The 19,585-nt window shown below is 44.3% G+C and overlaps 1 protein-coding gene across 1 annotated transcript in view; it reads right to left on the bottom strand.

Moving 5' to 3' along the window:
- Positions 1-3,780: 3,780 nt before the first annotated feature.
- The window catches only part of PTPRJ (protein tyrosine phosphatase receptor type J), a 153,049-nt gene continuing 137,244 nt past the window's right edge, over positions 3,781-19,585 (bottom strand). The window contains exons 19-25 of the mRNA XM_074372004.1: positions 19,082-19,172; positions 16,545-16,618; positions 16,305-16,439; positions 13,517-13,636; positions 11,442-11,602; positions 9,305-9,440; positions 3,781-7,398 (exon numbers count right to left, since the gene is read on the bottom strand). Coding sequence (XP_074228105.1) covers positions 7,240-7,398; positions 9,305-9,440; positions 11,442-11,602; positions 13,517-13,636; positions 16,305-16,439; positions 16,545-16,618; positions 19,082-19,172 — 876 coding nt within the window. The 3' untranslated portion in view covers positions 3,781-7,239. The remainder of the gene's footprint in view (positions 7,399-9,304; positions 9,441-11,441; positions 11,603-13,516; positions 13,637-16,304; positions 16,440-16,544; positions 16,619-19,081; positions 19,173-19,585) is intronic.

The raw sequence follows: 19,585 nt of genomic DNA on the forward strand, positions 1-19,585 counted from the left end.
ATTTATTTTTTTAACATTTTTTATTGATTTATAATCATTTTACAGTGTTGTGTCAAATTCCAGTGTTCAGCACAATTTTTCAGTCATTCATGGACATATACACACTCATTGTCACCACAAGGGTAGTCTTTTATCAAATTAAGTGCTAGAAGCAGGAGACACTTGAGTGTCGGGCTAGATTTGGAACGAGTGCTGTCACTTCTGTGCACGTCCATGGTCCGAGGCAAATTGCACAGCCTTGTCTTAAGTGCAAGAGGAGAGGGGATACGTCAGCCCACCAGCATCACCCATCTCAGATCCACCCATCTCTCTGCAGATTCCCTGCCACAACCCTCCCACGTCACCATCATCTATTTCCAAAACCAGTGCTAAACCAGAGCCTCTGACAGACTTCCCTGCTTCCAGCCTCCCCTCCTGCATCTCTTTCTTCCTACAGTGACCAGCACCATCAGGACTCTTGTGGAAACCCTGATGGCCTCCCGCTGGCTGTCGACTAACCGCCCATCTCCTGACCACGGCTCACGAAGGCTGACTCGATCAGCCCCTGACAACCTCTCCGGCTTCATATGGTGCCCTTTGCTCCATCCCCAGCAAGGGCCCCAAGTCCATGGTCTTCTCACCACTCTTCAAAGTGCCAAGTTCATTCCCGCCTCCAGGTCTTGGCACACGCTGGCCCTCCTGCCCACGCCCTCCGGGGCTGCCTTCCCATTCCAGCCTCCACATGTCCGCAGACACACGTTCGATTCCTTCTTAGTTTCCTGTCTCTCCCGTGGGCCCTTAAATTCCACAAGGGCTGGGATCATGCCCGTTTTGTTCACAAACGTCTATCCTGAGGGCCCACTGCTGGCCTATGGTAGATGACCAACACAAATTTAAGCTGATAAATAAATAGCTACACTTACTGGGTGTTTAACGTGCCCTGGGCAATATGCTGAGTGTCTCAGCACGTTACCACATCAAGATCATAACCACGTGCCCACGTGCAGAAAACTTACCTGCCGTCTTCTTTCTTCCTGAACTTATCCTCTGCAGGGACATGACGCTGAAGCCTGGAAACTGCCCCGCAGAAGGTGTAGCAGTCAAAACACTCGGATGGATTCAAAACACATGTGGAAGATGCCCTCCTACGGAACTGAGGCTCTGAACTTCCTTGGCTCTAATAGGACGTCCACCTGCACCCACCTCTGCTCAGGCACATGGCGCTGTGTATTCAACAAGCCACAGATGCTGCCCGCCAGACACTCCAGGCAAACTTCAGCTCTCTGCACATACTGCTCATCAAAAGTAGAAAAGTTCTATGATTTCCACTTAGTTGGGGCAGGGAGAGAACTAAAAGCTCGGGCCTCCAAACTTTTGGACCCGCACCATCCTCTATACCATCATCCGTGCAGAAGCATCTCTTTCAAAGCAAACTATTTTCTACCCTCAGTGAGGGGAATAATCACGTCTGGAATAATTACACTGTCGTGTGCTCCAGATCTGTGCTTTTCTGCCTCATCAGAAAAATAATTACAGCAACAGACCTCAGGCAGACCTGAACAGACGAAGGGAATCCATGCCTGGAAAAGTGACCTGACTTCACCCAGGATTTCACAGTAAACAACTCAGGAATGTGCTGGAATTGTCACTGGTTATTTTGCAGTTGGCAAGCAGGCCAGCATTTAGCCTGTCGTCTCCAGATGGTTGGGACAGGCGAGGAGGACGACAGATAAAGAAAGAAAGGGAAGAGGAAGACAGAGATTGAGAGGGTGCAATCGGCAAGGCAAACGAAAGGTCTGATGTGACCCCTTCCTGATCTGCCCGATGGCACTGGCCGCTGAGGACCTAGTGCAGCCTGGAGGGAACATGTCTCCCATTGAACGTGCTACATGGAGCGTAGCCTGTGCTGTGGAGGAAATCATACCTTTTACTTTTATTACCCAGCCAAGTGTCTGGGGTGTCCTTCCTTCCATCCTGCTGTGGTCACTCACCCTTGCGACCTTCATGCTGTTTCCATCCAAAGACAGTAGTGAAGGCAAACGTGTGTGTATATGTCTGTGTGTCTGTTTACTTACGTACATACATACACACATACACACGCCTGGTGCAGCATCTTAAGGGTGAGACAGTTAGTCAACCAGGCATACAGTCCCAGGGCTGTCCCTTGCCAGGGTCATCAGCCACCACCTCCCCTCATCTCCCCCCTCCCCGCATGCTCACATCCCAGCCCCGCCCCTCACCGAAGTCCCTACCGTCCTCCAAGCAAAGCATGCACACCACCCCACCGTTTTGCTTCCCTGTGTCCTGCTGCGAAAATTCCGCTCAAGATTCTGCTCATGCGCCACCAACTCTTATTCTCCAGGGGTCCCTGCCACCTGTCCCTTCCAACCTCCTCTGGTATTTCTCGGGCTGCGTTTTACATGTGCATCACACGTGCTCCCGGACCCTCCCTCTGGACGGTCCACTCCTTACAGGCAGGACTTGTGCTGCACTTCCCTCTGTCTCCCCGACAGGCCGCAGGCGTGGGTACTGCCGTCCAGACAGCCTCTCTTCCCTTCCCCTCGAGCAAAAGTTGCCCCGCTGTCTCCCTGACACGGATTAACAGCTCTGCCCCATTGTGTGACAGCCACGAGCTGGTGCGTCAGGGCATGAGATGCTAATTTTCTCCATATTTCCCCCATCTAAGATCCTGAAGACTTTATTCACACACGTTGGCTGTCTGTCTCCTTTTATCAGAATGTAAGTTCCACGGGGCAGAGATTTCGGTCCACTTTGTTTGCAGTTGAACCCTCAGCCACTGAGGAATCGTGGCCAATGCACAGTAGGCACTCAGTACATCACTGCAGAATGGATTCACTGGTTCCAGAAGAGGCGGGGTGGGGGGTATAGCTCAGTGCTGCAGCGTGTGCTTAACATGCATGAGGTCCTGGGTTCGATCCCCAGTACCTCCGTAAAGAAGAAAAATAATAAAAATTCTATTTTTTTAATCTCAAAACAAAATCATCTCAGTCTGTTTAGACTTTGCATCAAAGGCATAAGGGAGTGAGATGAAAGGAAAACTACCACAGAATCCCAGCTATTCTGAGATTCCCTGAATCCATCAACCAAAACACTCTCTCAAAACCCTGGAGGCTTGTCTACGGCAAGGATGCACGACCAAGTGGTGCCTGTCCACCTGCAGACCCACACATCCGACCTCCGAGAGCACACGCAGTCACATCTTAGCTGCGCACTCACTTCTCCCCGTCTCCTCTCCACTTAACACCCCGGATGTGTGTTTTGTGTGAACTACGTCCCCCTCAGAGTTCATATGCTAAAATCCCAACCCCAGTGCCTCAGAACACAACTGTGTTTGGAGATGGGGGTCTTTCAAGAGGTAATTACGGTAAAATTAGGTCATTAGGGTGAGTTCTAATTCGCTTCAACTGGTGCCCTTTTAAGAAAGGAGACTGGGACACATAGAGGGAAGACTGTGGACAGACGCGGGGAGAAGATGGTCGTCTACAGGCCAAGGAGAGAGGCCTCAGGGGCAGCCTGCCTGCCAATGCCTGGATCTCGGACTTCTGGCCTCCGGAACCGTGAGTAAATAAATTTCTCTCGTTTAAGCCCCTCAGTCTGCCGTACCTTGTTACACCGGCCCCAGCAAACCGAAACCATGTGGAAAATCCCGCGGGAAATGTGTTTTTGTTAAAGGATGCCCCAGCTGGACGCAGGTCAGCAAACTGCTCGGTAAATGAAATGGTGGGGGTGTCAAGTAAGGGGGGGGCGGGGGGGACCAAACAAACAAACAAAGGCATAATGTGCTGACACTTTTTTATATTTGGTATTTGTAAGTCTTTTTAAAAAAATTTTTTTCAGGCCATTTTTTTTCCTTAAAAAACAAACAAACAAAAAAAGCAACCGACAGCAATGCTCTGTACAGGTATAACAAACATTAGAAATATGCATCATTCCAAAATAGTTACAAGAAAATTACAGTTTGAGAGTCCACACCAACACAGCCTATTCATAGGTGCCCCCAAGGCGGGGAGAAGCCACGGCATGTTGAGTACGCGGCTGCTCCACGTAGCCTGAACTCAGAGCGTGGACTTTGGAGGCAAGTCAACACCAGTCACCCACACTTGTTTAGTTCAACAAGTGCAATCCAGCATTTTGACAGAAAACCAGGCTTTTTCATCCCAGATGAAAAGCAGACATTAATCAGCTGCGGAGCTGGCCCCCGACCCCCAGGAGCTTCTGACTCGGGGATGCCCAAATCCAGGGGAGTCAATTATGCCAAAATCTAGCTGGAGGTCTTTCTATGGCCACAGGGAACAGACCCAAGCATCCTTTCCTCCTGGTGCTAATCATCACTAAATTCACCTTTGGAGGCAAGATGTCCCTGCTCTTGGGAGAAGATGTCAAGGGACTAAATCCCCTAAACCAACTAGTCCCACCCTGGCTGGCTCTCTGTACGCGGTTGTCAGATACTGAGCAGGCGCATTCACACCCTCCTCCAGTCTTCAGTCATCGTTCCTGGGAGGGTTTGGGGCAGGAGCTCAAAAGCACTGCCTCTTTTCTGTGACCAACCTCCAGCCCGTGTGTCCTTTATATTTACACATTCATCTTCCCTTTTCAATCACTGTGCTATAAATACCCTCACCACCCGCCTTGGCCCGTCCCCAGGCCTCTTCAGGATGCAGAGAAACATGGTGACCTTCGTGTGACCTGCCCATTTGGAACCCAGACCTCTGCACCGCAAGCCTTCCTCCCAGGACTGAGAGTGACGTCGGAGAGCAACTTGTGGCGCTGCTGCTCATTTCCCAAGCTCAATCCGGGCGGAAAGGCGGAGGATCTCTGTTTTTTGCATTTTTATACAATATGTTTATCATTATTGTTGCTTTTATCTTTTAAAGGAATCTTTCAAGTCCTTCCCTCTGACTTGATGACGTGGGCAGGGCGTAGTATCCATGTGGGATTTGACAGCTAGACACCCATCACCATGGTTTTCTGACAAACTGGAGTGGGAAAGGGTGTGACCCATGGAACTGCTGCCTGGAAGAAGTCTGGGAACTCTCCAAGATCTGCGTGCGAGGGGCAGACCAGCATGACGGTTTGGAAGCCACCCGCCCAAACCCAGCTTCACTCCACACCCCGGGAACAGCATGGTTTCCCTGATTCAGACCTTCTGAGCCAAAGGCCTCTTTGAAGTGGAGTCCAGGGGACCCAGCCTGGCCTGGCCAGCCCACTCCTTGAAGGGCCCGATACTGAACTGAACTGCTTACGACCCAAGAGAACAAAGGATTCAGCCAAAAAGTGCAATTTCTGCTCGGGAAGTAAGGTTGTCCCAACACACGACACCACCATCACCACCTCTCCTTTATTCCTTTAAGTACCTCACAGGGAAAGGGAGATGAGAGGCGTACAGCACTCAACCTCTGAGCCAAGTCAAGGGTCTTCAATACATTGTGGTTCATCCTTCATAACCCTAAGATACTCATTCTCCCTGTCCAGTCAGTCATCAAAGTGCCGGCGAGCTGAGGAGCATGGCAGGGTCGGGAGACGGGCTCTCCCAGGCCAACCATGGCCGGGGCCCTCGGAGGAGACCCCACTCCCATTTCCAGTAGGACACACTGTCCTAAGTTTACAGCAGGATCTACTACTGTGGAAAATGGCCACGGAGCTCCGGGGACCTGGTAATTCCTTCATAAGACCTGGACACTTCATTGCCTATCAGAGGATAAACTCAACACATCTTCAAAATAGAACCTGAGCCACAGTATAAAATAAAAAGAAACAAATCCTGTCATGTTAATGCCTTGAGAAGTTTACAGATTATGTACCAATAAAATAAATCCACATAAATTCAGAAATTCTTGGTAGAGACACAACTGAAAGCCAAAAAACACAATTAATCTACAGGTTTTTTTTTTAAAAATCAAAGTAATTACAGCAGCAGTAGAGTGAAAAGAGGTTTTAAAAATAAAAATTACATCTTTGATACAAATTCGAACTTTGTACACCTCATTTCAAAGGAATGACTGTTTTAAGAGTTTAGTGTATATATATATGTATATATATATATACAGTAGATACGGATATGTGTCATTGCAAATACAGACTAAAGCCAGTAGACTTTGAGGAAAGAGGGATTAATCTGACACTGTTTTCACACGCAAGTGTTCACAGATTGCCACGCTTTTAAAACACACACACACGCAACGCACATGGACACACAGAGACACATAAAATGCCAACCTGAGTAAAACGTGACTACCTACCAAGAGAGCCTCATGAATCACTAAGTCACATATTGCACCTTTAAATAATCCTTCTTACCAAACACAGAAATGAGAAAAAAGGTGGAGCGGGGATGACAAAAGATTATTGTGTCACCATGGGGTTCCTCTGTGTCCCCCCACAGAAATTCCTCGGCGGGGGATATTTAGTTTCCACTTGCACTCAACCAGTGGGCAGAAAATGTGGCCATCTGAAGCATCTTTGGGGAAGAAGAGGAGGGGAGAGGGGGAGAAAGAAGAGAACACAAAACAGGGGATGGGGAAGTTGGGGGGTTACGGGGGGAGACCTCCTCTAGATGAGGACAGGAATGTTACTGAGAAGGCTGAACCTCTGATACTAGACTACTGTTTAAATATTCCGCCTGTTCCAATTATGAGATTCAATACAAAAATAGAGATATCTACCGAGTTTTGCCTGTGGAAGCACAATTCAGAAAAGGCACATGTTCAAATAGAAAACCCAGGCAGAGGAGGCACCGGGTACCCCTCCCTCCATGATAAGCATCCACAATTACGTAATTTTCCACCAGCTAGATTCCAAGATACAGTAGGTAAAAATAGACCTCTGATACTTAAAATATATTCAACCCAACACAATCCTGGCTTTAGCGTGTGAATCATATAAAATAGTCTTTTAAAAAAAAAAATGTCTTGGAAAAGAAAAAAGAAAATCATAGCTCACTTTTCCTGGTGTTCTGTAATTCTCAAGAAAACAAAAACAGAAACAAAAACAAAAGTGAACCCATCCTGTCGGTAATCAGGAATGTAGATGATTCGCTCGCCACCCATTTACAGCCCGACAGCCCCAACTGCTCATCGGTCGTGTTTGACATGCGCAGCGTCACACTTTCAAGTTAGTTCTAACGAAACAGAACAAAGAATTAGGATATTAGACATAGAGAAACACGTCAACATCGGGGCATTTCCCTTCGCTGCGGGTGTGATGGTCTGGTTAAACTCCAGAAAGGTTTTTCCTTTGGAATTAGGCAATGTAACCGTTTGTCTTTCCAAATGCGGTCACTGGTGCGAGGTTTTCATAGATTGTCATTGCGGTCGTGTTCTGGTAGATGAGATCCACTTTTGAGTCCTTCTGGGATCTGATAATATCCAAAACACACTGATTGAGGAAAACATACTGGTCCTGTTAAAAAGAGAAAGAGAGAAAGCAAATGAGCCCAGGTCCCAGACATTAGTACCCCTCCAACCCTGCCCACTCCACAGAGAACACTTCCAGGTAACATGTGTCCAGAGGTAATAACATTCTGGTGAAATCTGAAACCACAGACGGCAAGATTCTCACCATTAATGATTCTCAACCAGGGGGCAGGGCACACTCCCTACAGGTCCCTTCCCCAAGAAGAAGGACCAGAATCTTGAGGGAAAGGCAAAGAAAGAACGTGGAGGAAATAACCCACACGTACATTCACTCAAAAGTCCAACCAGATTTTCTTGGCTAGTGAGGATGTGCAGAATGAGGAGTACACTCAGTAGAGGGGTGGGTTAAAGGGGGATGATCGAGGTTGAGCTGGGCGTCCCCCACCCACTGGGGGGTGGGGGGGGAGTGGAGAGACTGGAGTAACGGATCAGGGTAGCTCTTAAGGTAAGCACATCAGAATGTACAGGTGGCCACTAAAAAGAGGAGGAAGAGGTTATGCTGACACAGAAAGACATCCACACACTGTAAGAGGAAAAAAAAATCATCACAGGGCAGCATCATGTATAAAATAGGACCCAAGTTTTAAAATATGCTCCGTGCGTGTGTGTGTGTGTGTGTGTGTGTGCGTGTGCACATGTGGTCTTTCACAGATGTCCATAAAGAAGCCTGCAAAGATACATGTAACCGCAAACCTTGGCTACCTCTAGGGAGTGGGACTGGGAAAGAAAAAGTAAAAGAGAAAAATGTCCTCAATATAACCCTGTACTGTTAAATTCTTCGATATGAACAAATTTATGTTATTTTCAAAATATTTTTTAAAAGGATGAGAGAATCTGTAGGCAGGTATAAGATTTCTGTGTTCCTCAAAAGCAAATAAAAGACTGAGAACTATGATGCTATGTCAGAAAAAAAGATTATCTCTCTTCCGACCAGCATAGGAGGTGACTTCCACCCTTCCCACCACAGCCAGGCTGCTCAGCCCGAAGCACGCAATGTACCCAGGCCTCTAGGACACTCCCTGCTGGACCCAGAAGCACAGCGCATGTTCATAAAGTTGTAAATTGGTACACGGTGATGGCCTGATACGAGATTAGTATTCTGCTCTCATCCTGGTCAAGGTGGACTCAGCCCTACAGCTTTGAGGAAGGCTATTTCTCATCTACTTGCCAGGAATATGCCTTGAACACATTATTTATCAGGAACATTTCAGGGAAAGCCAAACCCAATAGTTCTACACAAGCAACACTGTAGATGTTAAGCATGCATTTTCTCAGTTGGTCACCATCCTCCTGCAGCCATGATCATTGAGGATCTTTAACAGTTACAAGGCGGGGTGAGGATACATTGCTGTGTTAATGCTTAAAGCAGAATTATGCTATTTCATATCATTAATATTTGATAAGTCCATTTCATTAGCTTATTTTAAGGATGGTGGTGGGTGGGTATAGCTCAGTGGTAGAGTGTATGCTTAGCATGCACAAGGTCTTGGGTTCAATCCTCAGTACCTCCATTAAAAAAGAAAAAAAAATTTAAAAAAAGGATGGTTAGGCCTTCTTAGAAACCAAGAGTGAAAAGACCACTTTTATGAGTTTAAACCCAAAGCCAAAGTTCAGAGACTTGCTAAGTTGGTGAGCCAGTGGCAGCAAGGTGAGAAATCTTGATACCATCCCAGTTTGCAGCTCCATCGCTGCTATCAGTACCACTGTGTCACTGTATCAGGTGGTTCAATCCCATAGCAGTTTAGGATCTTAAAAGAAATAAAGTGCTACTTCACAGCCGAGAGCCAGAAAGATCTGGAAGGTGGAATGTTTTAACACACGTGTGTGACCCGATGCCACGTTTAAAACACGAACAGGAAGGGGGAACTGTCCAACACAGGTGCTGGCCTCACCTCTGTCTGCACCATTAAAGGCCTGTGCATCCGAAGGTCGTACACAATCCCATACACGTCCACGGTGTTCTCATTCTCGATCTGGTAGATGAGACGGTCGATGGCAATGAATGTGCCCGTCCTCCCGACCCCAGCACTGAGTAAGAAAGGGAAATGAGCACATCAGCACGGGCTCTCTCTGCCGTAAAACTCTCCAGTTCCCCCATCTGTGTGCACACTTGCTCTCCTGCGTTATCAGGGTTCGAAGGGCAAGCCCAGGACTGTTAACCATCGGCCCAATGGAAACCTCTGTGAGTCAGATTGTACTAGCTTGGAACTAGGGCCCAAGTCCTAAAGCTACTTCCAAGTCCAAAGCCACGAATAAAACACCTCGTCAGAGCTTCTTGAATCTCAGTCCCATTCAAGTTGCCACCACAGTCGAGGATGGCAAGTTCCATCAATTTATTCCCCATAGGACAACAAGGGCCCTCCTTCCTTCTGTCCTAAATTAATTCCTTTCGCTTTAAATCTAACTTCTTATTGTTGTTGAGGAGAGGGTGGTGAATTTTTTCTGTTAAGGACCAGATAGGAAGTATCCTCAGCTTTGCAGACCAAGGGACCCTTTCTGCCACTGTAGCACAAAAGTAACTATAGACAACATGTAAACAAGCGGGCATGGCTGTGTTCCAATAAAACTTTATTTCAAAAACAGGCAGCCAAGTAGACTTGTGGTCATGGTTTTACGGGGATATACTTATCTCCAAACTCATCAGATTGTACACATTCATTGATGTACGATTTCCATATGTCAAAAAAAAAATATTCTTGGGAGAAGGTATAGCTCAAATGGTAGAGCACATGCTTAGCATGCGTGAGGTTCTGGGTTCAATCCCCAGTACCTCCTCTAAAAATAAATAAATAAACCTAATTACCTCCCCCAACAACAACAACAAAAATTCTCAAATAGATAAAATGAACTAGAGCTATGTGTTCCAACACTGTTAAATAACAAACCAAAATGCTAAAGAAAGCAGGCTGCAGAATAATGTAGACATTATAAAATCTGGTAAAAGTTTAAAGCTATATAAAACTATAGAGTTACATACGTATGTAATAAAATACGAAAGCACACAAGAGAAGAATAGAGATTAACTTTAGGACCACATTCACCTATGTAAGCAGGAGAAGGGGACAGGAGACTAGTAAGCAGAGACTTTAATTGCATCTGTAATGTATTATCAACAAATAAACATATATCATGCTTTATCAAATTATTGTTATTCTCTATATTTTTTGTAAGGTTGAAAGAGTTCATAAGAAAACATTATAAATAAGAAATAAATTAAAATATATTATGATTTAAAAAAAAATACCAAGCAAGCAGCCGAACTGGCCCACAGGCTACAGTTTGCCAACCCTTGTTCTAAAGTCTCAAGACTTAGGGAAGAATTTACAATAGCCAAGACATGGTCCCTATTTGGTCCCTATTTACAATAGCCAAGACATGGAAACAGCCTAAATGTCCATCAACAGATGACTGGATAAAGAAGAGGTGGTATATTTATACAATGGAATACTATTCAGCCATAAAAACCGACAACATAACGCCATTTGCAGCAACATGGATGTTACTGGAGAATGTCATTCTAAGTGAAGTAAGCCAGAAAGAGAAAGAAAAATACCATATGAGATTGCTCATATGTGGAATCTAAAAAAATAAATAAATACAAAACAGAAACAGACTCATAGACCTAGTATACAAACTTGTGGTTGCCAGGGGGACGGGGGGTGGGAAGGGACTAGGATTTCAAAATGTAGAATAGATAAACAGATTGTACTGTGTAGCACAGGGAAATATATACAGGATCTTGTGGTGGCTCACAGCGAAAGAGAATGTGACAATGAATGTACGTATGTTCATGTATAACTGAAAAATTGTGCTCTATACTGGAATTTAACACAACATTGTAAAATGACTATAAATCAATAAAAAAAAAAGTTTAAAAAAAAAACAAGAAATCCATAGTCCCTTATCCAAACCTTTATTGAATTTGTAAAACCTACCTACCGCAGTCCCTCTTAGGCTTTTTTTCCCCCAAAGTGTCCATCTTTATCATTACATTTGAAGTCCGTCACGCACGGAGCGCCACCTGCGTACCTGCAATGCACCAGGACTGGTGACTCAGGAGGGCTCTGCTTCATGTAGTCACGAACAAGGTACCGAAAGTTGATGAGCAGGTCAGTGGTGTCGGGAACACCGTGGTCAGGCCAGGAGGTGAAATGGAACTGACGCAGAGGGTGACTCTCACTTGTCTGGATCTAGAAGCCAAGAGAAGCGGTGAGATCCAGAGAGGAAGGCAAGCAAGATCCAGCAGCATCTGAAGGCTGAACTGCTCACAGTGAAAGCAACCAAGGATAAGCCAGTCTGTTTAAAACAGGTGAAATCTACAGACATAAGTATGACATCGTAAGGGATTCTCAATGGTTGTGAATCGCATTATTCATGTGGGCCGTTCAGTGCATGATTAACTGCTCTGACAGCATCTCCAGAGGAGGAACTGAAATACTGAGGCCAGAGCCTTTGAGACACAGCAATTAGTACAGAGTTAATAGCTGATACACTACAGCAGTGAGACTTATGAGATCTTTAAGGATAATTCTCATAAACCAGAGCCCAACCCACAACCCCCCATAAAATTCAACTCCACTGAATCTACTTCCAGGCTTTTCTTTCCATAATGTGCAAAAGTTTCATCTCCTAGTATGTTTCACTTAATTACACTCTAATTTCCCCTCATGGTAATTATGCATTCTCCACAGCCATCCCCTCTAATAGCTGAATAATTACAATGACCAGATAATCTATAGTTTAGTTACCTATTCTCCAAAAGCTAGATCTTTGTTTGCATGGTTTCCAAATTTTCCCTCCAGTATGGATAATGCTCAGATTCATCTTTCTAAATAACAAGGCTTCTGCTGTACTTAAGATTATTTCTTTAGGACAGATTCTCAAACTTGGAACCACCAGATCAAAAAGGAACAGATATTTTTATACCTTTGATGTAAACTGCAAAGGGTTATACTAATTTACATGGCCATCAAAAGATATCAGTGTCACTCATGACACGACTTCTATTTTTAAACACCCTTCAAAATATAAAAAGGATATATAAACTGACTTCCTAGAATGCCTACATAACTTAATTAGATTTGCTTTCATAACTTTTTGAGGGATGGGAGGCCATGTGTATATGCCCTGGAATCTTATTAATGTAACTGTCATCATAAACTGTTTCAACAGCAAATGGCCACTCCTGGTGTCATATTTCCAGCCAAACAGTCCAAAAGGGCCTTGTAACAAAAACTCTATGAGCAAGTCACCTGGAAGTGGACGGAAAGGAGTTACAGATGCTGAGCCATGCTCTTAAGATTCACTTTAAGAATATATGTGCAGTAAAAAAATTTTTTTAAAAAGTTCTATCAAGCCATGAAGACATGGAAGAAACTTAAAAGACCTATTAGTAAATGAAAGAAGCCAGTCTGAACAGGCGACAAACTGTACGATTCCAACCAAACAACATTCTGGAAAAGGCACAGCTACAGAAACAAAAAAAAGATCATGGTTTCCAGGGGTTCGGGGAGAGGAAGGGAGGGAGGAATGAACAGATGAAGCACAAGGGATTTTTAGGGCAATGAAATTATTCTGTATGATACTATAGTGGTGGCTACATGTCATTATGCATTTGTCAAAGCCCATAGAATGCACAACATCAAGAGTGAACCCTAATGTAAACTGTGGACTTCGGTTGATAATAATGTGCCTATGTTGGCTCATCGATTGTACCAAATATGCCACACTGATGAGGGATGTTGAGAGTAGGGGAGTATATATGGAGGGGGGGGGGGTTTATGTGAGGACTCTCTGTATTTTCTGCTCAATTCTGCTGTGAACCTGAAACTGCTCTAAAAGAATAAAGTCTATTAAAAAAGTTTTTTCAATTTTTTTAAAATTCATTTTAAGAATAACCTATGAACTTGTCCTTAAGAAAGTAAAGCTAAAGGGTTGCCCTAAAGGATAAGCAGATACAAATTGTTTTATTCTGTAGAGAAGAAAGCAAAAATATTTTTCTGATGCATAAAGAAAATTGGTTAATATCAACCGAAAACGTACCACCCCAAAATTAATATATGTTAATTTTGTGTAAGACCTATCCATCTGGACCTCTTACTTACATTTTTCACCGTGAAGTCTCTGATGGTCCATTCTGGAAGGACAATTTCTGACGTCATTGCCACAGTTATGTCCCCGTAGTCCTGAGCCTGCTTGGAGGGCCAGTACTCCTCACATTTGGTCTAGAAGAAAATTGCATTTTTATACAAGACTCCGATCCCATCACCTGCCATCACTGAAGCCTCCCAAGGGAGACCAGATACTGAAAACTAGCATCAGGGTTGAATTCATCCCTTAGTTGGGTTCTATCTGACCCTTGGAATTTGGGGATTTTTTTAAATTTACAGTTCCTGCCAACTCTTTCACATCTGGGAGTTTTCTCGTAAAAATCCAGATTTCTGGCTTCTCTTGAAAAATCAGAAGACCTGACCAACACTGAGCCCCCATTTCTGCATGAAAACTGATTTACAGGTAAGCAGCAGCTGCTCCTTCACAGGGGACCCCAAGCTCACCCAGCTCTCCAGGCCCCACAGCGGCCACTCCACTAACTGCTCGCTGAACTACACTTCTCCAACTGACCCACAACCCTAAGCAGCAGAAGAAATGAGAACCTTTCCCAATTCTTTTTTTTAAAGACATTTTTAAAATTTTTTTTATTTTTTAATTTGGGGGTGGGGGGTTAGGTTTATTTATGTATTTTTAGAAGAGGTACTGGGGATTGAACCCAGGACCTCATGCATGCCAAGCTCTACCACTTGAGCTATACCTCCCCCCCAATACTTTCAGATATACACTAACTGCAGCACAAATATACAAACACCAATAGAGAGAATCAGGTTACATCACTTGGGAGTATTTGATTTTTATAAAGTCAGTGGGCAGACGTGAACAAAAATAAAAATCAGGAAACAACTGCTTCCTAAGAATACCTGAATGCCCATTTGGTAATTGACTTTTTCAAAAATGGGAGGTTTGTTTCACTTTAAAAAGAGCTGCCTGGTAATAACATACAATGGAAAAGAATCTGAAAAGAAAAAATACATATGCATGTATATGTATAGCTGAGTCACTTTGCTGTACACCTGAAACTAACATTGTATCAACTACACTTCAACAAAAAAAATTTAAGAATAAATAAAAGAATGCCTGCTTCCCACCTCCAGAGAAACTGCCTCTGGCCCAAGGATCTGTTGTTTTGTTTTTTTTGTTTGTTTTTTTTTTTTTCAAAGATCCTGGTTTCTGGACCACCGCTCCAAGAAAGAACACAGAACTGGAACACTCATGGAGTTTTTGCCCAGCTTGGTCTCCTAGCAGCTGGATTTATGTTGCTAACCTCATAGGCAAGTTCTTAAACTCAAGCCTCAGTTTCCCCATCTATAAAATAAGAACACCTCACAGGGATGTTAAAGCTAAAAACAAAACAGATGGAGAATCTAGTGCAGAAAACACACTGGCTTCCCTCCCCTTTCACCCAGGCAGGAACATCCACTTCCCTCTCGACTTAAGACGAACAAGGACCCATCTAAATTCATCTTCTTGTTCTCTGTTCATTTAACCATGTCATTTTCATTTATCTAACAGATATTTATGAGAATGTTCCATGTGCGAGGTCCTGGGCTCAACAGCACCAAAAGGTTTATTTGCATTCATAAACAGTCGCCTTTCGTTTTTATAATTACCTGTTCTAATGCAAGAACCTTCTGAATCACAAGTAAACAAGAGGGTGGGAACCCCCTCTTACTGTTCTTCATTACCTTCCCCTCCCCAACTCCAGCCCCTAGCGCAGGGCCTTACACACACCTGGGGCTGGATAAACATCAGCTAAGTTAAGGTGAAAAAAAAAAAAAGGACTTAAACAACATCCAGTGGGTTCCCACAATCACCTGGACACCGCTATTCAGCGCCTGCACCCGGGGGCAGTGGAAGCAGCAGCATCGAGAATTATCGGAAATGCAACTCTGGGGTCCAGCACAGACCCTCTGAATTAGAAACTGTAGGCGGAGCCTCCTTCCCGGTGATGCTCATGCACGTTAAAGTTTCAGAATCACTGGCTTGGGGACTCGATTCCTGTCCTACTCAAGTAACGAACCAACATGAAAAGACTCACAGAGCACAAGAGATCCTACTCCTCAGGCACAGACTTTGTGAATTTAGCCCATGTTCTTCAATTCTCCTCGATATGGAAACAAAGGATTTTATGACTAGAAGAAAATCTTGTCTTTGATGGTAGTGGCTGAGGGGGTGGATTCTGGGCCATCACAGGGGAGCGGGAACTGCTGAGACTTACCTGGCAGTAAGTCTGAAATTTTGCATAAAGAAAGGGTCCTGATGCTAAAACCTGTTTGAAAATCACTGGGCTGATCAACTTGGTCATCTCAAATTGACACAACATTGTACACTGACTATACTTCAGTTATAAAAAAAAATTTTTTTAATAAAGCAACTCAAAAAAAAAAACTGTCATCTCACAGATGAGAAAGCTGGTTGCTTGGAGACGCAATGGGCTTGCGCTCAGTCCCAGAGGTGAAGCAGAACAGAGCTGTACCACGAGTTCTTCCATTACACTAACCCAACTCCTGTTTACTAACAGGAGCAGTGACTTAATAAATGGAGAATGTTGCTAGTTGTCCACAAAGGAAGGTAATGATAAAATTAATTTTTTAAATTTTTTTTTAACTTTTCTCTTAGAGGAGAAAAAGACAGAAAACACATTTCTAAGAACAGTGGTGCTAATGTTTGGCAGATTTTTTTTTTTAAAGACAAATGATTTTTAAGACATTTACTCTTCCACCATAGTAAGAATGAATAAATAAACTGAACTGAACAATAACAAAAATAAACGCTACTTACCCTTCCCTGTTCCACACATTTGGTCAACATGACAATGGCGTAGACATTTTTCTCCCAAACCATACGCCAAAAATCTTTCAAAGTGTTGGGTAAAGGTCCTTGCGTGGCAATAAAATCTTTCTTGGAATGGTAGCCCTAAAAATGGAAAGCAGCACATCTTCACCCTCAAAGAGACAGCAAGAGGAGCTCCAAGGACTTCATCCTCAGCAGCCAGCGCTACGAGAACCCCTCCCCACTTACAGGCATGTAGTTGGCGTTGATGTAGTCGTCAGCTGAATGGGTCTGGACTGAAAGTCTGACACGGGAAATGTCATCTGTGACATTCAAAGAAAAAAGGTCCTCATTAGAAGTGTACGTTTGAGGTGAGTTGCACACAAGAGAAAAAAAGAGGTAGAAAATGTCACACCTTAAAGTTGCAGAGCTTGGCATTTTACATACATGACCTGATTTCATTCTCACAGTCACCAGATGTGACTGTGGCACAGAGGAGGTACACGGTGACCTGGGCAAAGCCAGGAAGTGGCAGAGGCAGGGTTCAAACTAGGGCAGCCTGGCACCAGGGTCCAAGCTCTTAACCACCCCAGACGGCCTTCTCAGACAGAGCCAATTATTAGCATCCTTGGGTATGTGCCATGAGCCAGGGAAGGCCCTCAAAATTGTTATTTATTCCTCAAAAACCACCCTATAAGCTTCCGTGCCCATTTTACAGATGAGGAAACTGAGGGTCAGAGAGACTAAGTGACTTCTCCAAGCACTTTCATCTGGTGGATGGCAATCAGAATCCACATCCAGTGCCCTATCCACTGTGGCAAGGCAGATACTCAGGTTAAGCTCTTCACACTTCTGAAACCGAGCAGGACCCTATGGGGCTTTCCCAGGACAGAACAACGCCCCCTACCCCCATGTCCTCTGCCCACCTCTTGTCTGTAGAAAATCTTTAGTCAAAGAATAAGTTTAATCAGAGAAATAAGAACATATAGAAACAAATGGAAATAGTCAAGCAAAACAAAATAAAGATAGTTTAGACATTAAACAAAGTCAAGGACCTTTAGTTCCTCCTCAAGGGCGATAGAAAATATTCTGAGCCACATCCTTTGAACTGTTTTATAGATACTGAAACCCCCTCCGGGTGGAAAAGTTAACCACATGATGACCAGACTGTAGCCATGACATAAGCTGCCACAATTCCAAGAACTGGCCTCAAAGAAATGGGGACAAATCGACCCTGGGACTGAAGACTAACAGTACTTAAAGCTATCGAGATGATGCTGATCAGACCAAGGCATGACTAACTTCAAGATGACTGTCAGAACTGACTGCTGTTCTGCACGTAGCCCCTCCCTCCTCCCTCCGCCGACACACCCCGAAACTCCCCTTTAAAAGCTCTTGCCCAAGGATCAGCGAGGCAGGAAGAGGGGAGTTGGCCTCTGGACATGAGTCCACCCTCCTCTAATTACTGGCCTGTGGAATAAAGCAAACTTCCCTTTCTACTAACACTTGCCTCTCAAGTATTGGCTTTCAAGCAGTGAGCAGCCAGACCTGAGTTTCAGTAACATTTTATTCTCATAAAAAAGTTGTTATAAAAAGACAGTCCCAAATTCAAGAATAAACTGAAGACTACTATAAGTAGAAGGATCTAAAACATAAAACTCTCATGTTTTCTATTTACCGTCACCTTAAAAAGTACTCACACCAACTCGCCCAACCCCAGAAACGAAAGAATATCCTTAAAATTTCAAATGTCGTGCTGAGCTATGTTTCTCTGTCTTTGACTATCCACGATCTCTCCCTCCCCTGGACAAAATAATATAACAATTCTAAACCCAGTTACCAACATGAAGCTCAGCCTAAAATATTCCTGACAAAAAAACAATATCCAAACTCTGGATCTGAAAAATCTCCACAGACGTTCACAAAAACAGGCCAACACCCCTGAATTAACCCCAGAAGGGCAGAGCGGAGGCAGATCTCACCAGCCTGGTTTCTCTCAGAACGTGAGTTAACGTCCACTGTCCACACAAGGGGGAAAATGAAGACAAAGAAGGGAAGAGCCAGAAAATCCTGAATCTACGGAGAAATTAACGTTTTGGGCCAGGAAGGAAACACACAGCTTCAAGTAAAACAGACAATGCCTCTAAAGGTCCTAATGTAAAAATTATCAATAAAGCCTATAAATTTCAGCTAAATCTGAACACAGCTATGACCTACTGATCCTTCTTTCTGGGCCCTAATTCCCATCCAAAAGAGAGACTGCAAAGAACGTGCCACGATGAAGGGTTTACCTTTCATCCTAACAGATGATGAGTAAATAATTCTCACTTTAAACTCAATTTGTTGCCATCCCTGTCAGTAAGGCTACAGACATTGTTAATTCTCGAAAACAGGAATGAATCCAAACAGAATTCATTTTTAGGCGTGGAACATACTAGGCCAACCAGAGACATGTCTGGACGAGCAGAAGGTGTTAATTCCCCGCCTGACCTCCTGAGTGAAGCTGACAGACGTGGTCCAAGGTTGGTTCCATCACCACGATCTGTGTGTCTTTGGATAAATCACCTAACCACTCTGTGCCTCACTCTCCTCATCTGCAAAACGAATATTCTACTACTTATTTCATAAGGTTATGGCGAGGATTGAATTCAGTGGCACAATAGGTGACTGATGAATGGTTGTGGAAGTGGCCAGTTAGTATCCGGATTACCCTCCCCTCGACTCTTAGAGATGTGAGGCCAGTGACAGGAAAAAGGGAACGATAAGGTGGGAAAAAAACAACTTACAGGGCAGAACGTTATTATAGCGATTCTTTCCCCTGTTCTCAGCCAGTTCAGCTGCAAATTTAGGTAGACTGATTCCAACATGCTTCAGATCCTGGAAACAGAATACATGAGTTATCCATTTATTCCATGTTCAAATATTATTCATCCCGAGCAGAGAATATGAGAGAAAAAAGTGGGAAGGCAGAGGGGGGATGGGTTACGTTATGTCCCCCAAAAAGGTATGGAGAAGTTCTAACCCCCGGTACCTTTTTTTGGGGGGGGGGGATAGAGTCTCTAGATTATTATGAAAGGATCCTTCCAGTATGTACACAGGACCCAAAAATACCAGTTTATCCCTCCCACTCATCCCCCCACCCCCACAGGCATCCCGGCAGTAACAGAGCTCCTTCATGGTACCCAGGAAAACCGCAAAACTGCTGGAGAAAGACATCTATGCGCCTGTTTACACACTTCACATACTCGGAGGCAGCGGGCTAAAGATCTCCCAACACAGCGGTCTGTTCA

The sequence above is a fragment of the Camelus bactrianus genome, chromosome 10 (assembly GCF_048773025.1).
Source record: "Camelus bactrianus isolate YW-2024 breed Bactrian camel chromosome 10, ASM4877302v1, whole genome shotgun sequence".
NCBI classification, from domain to species: Eukaryota; Metazoa; Chordata; class Mammalia; order Artiodactyla; family Camelidae; genus Camelus; species Camelus bactrianus.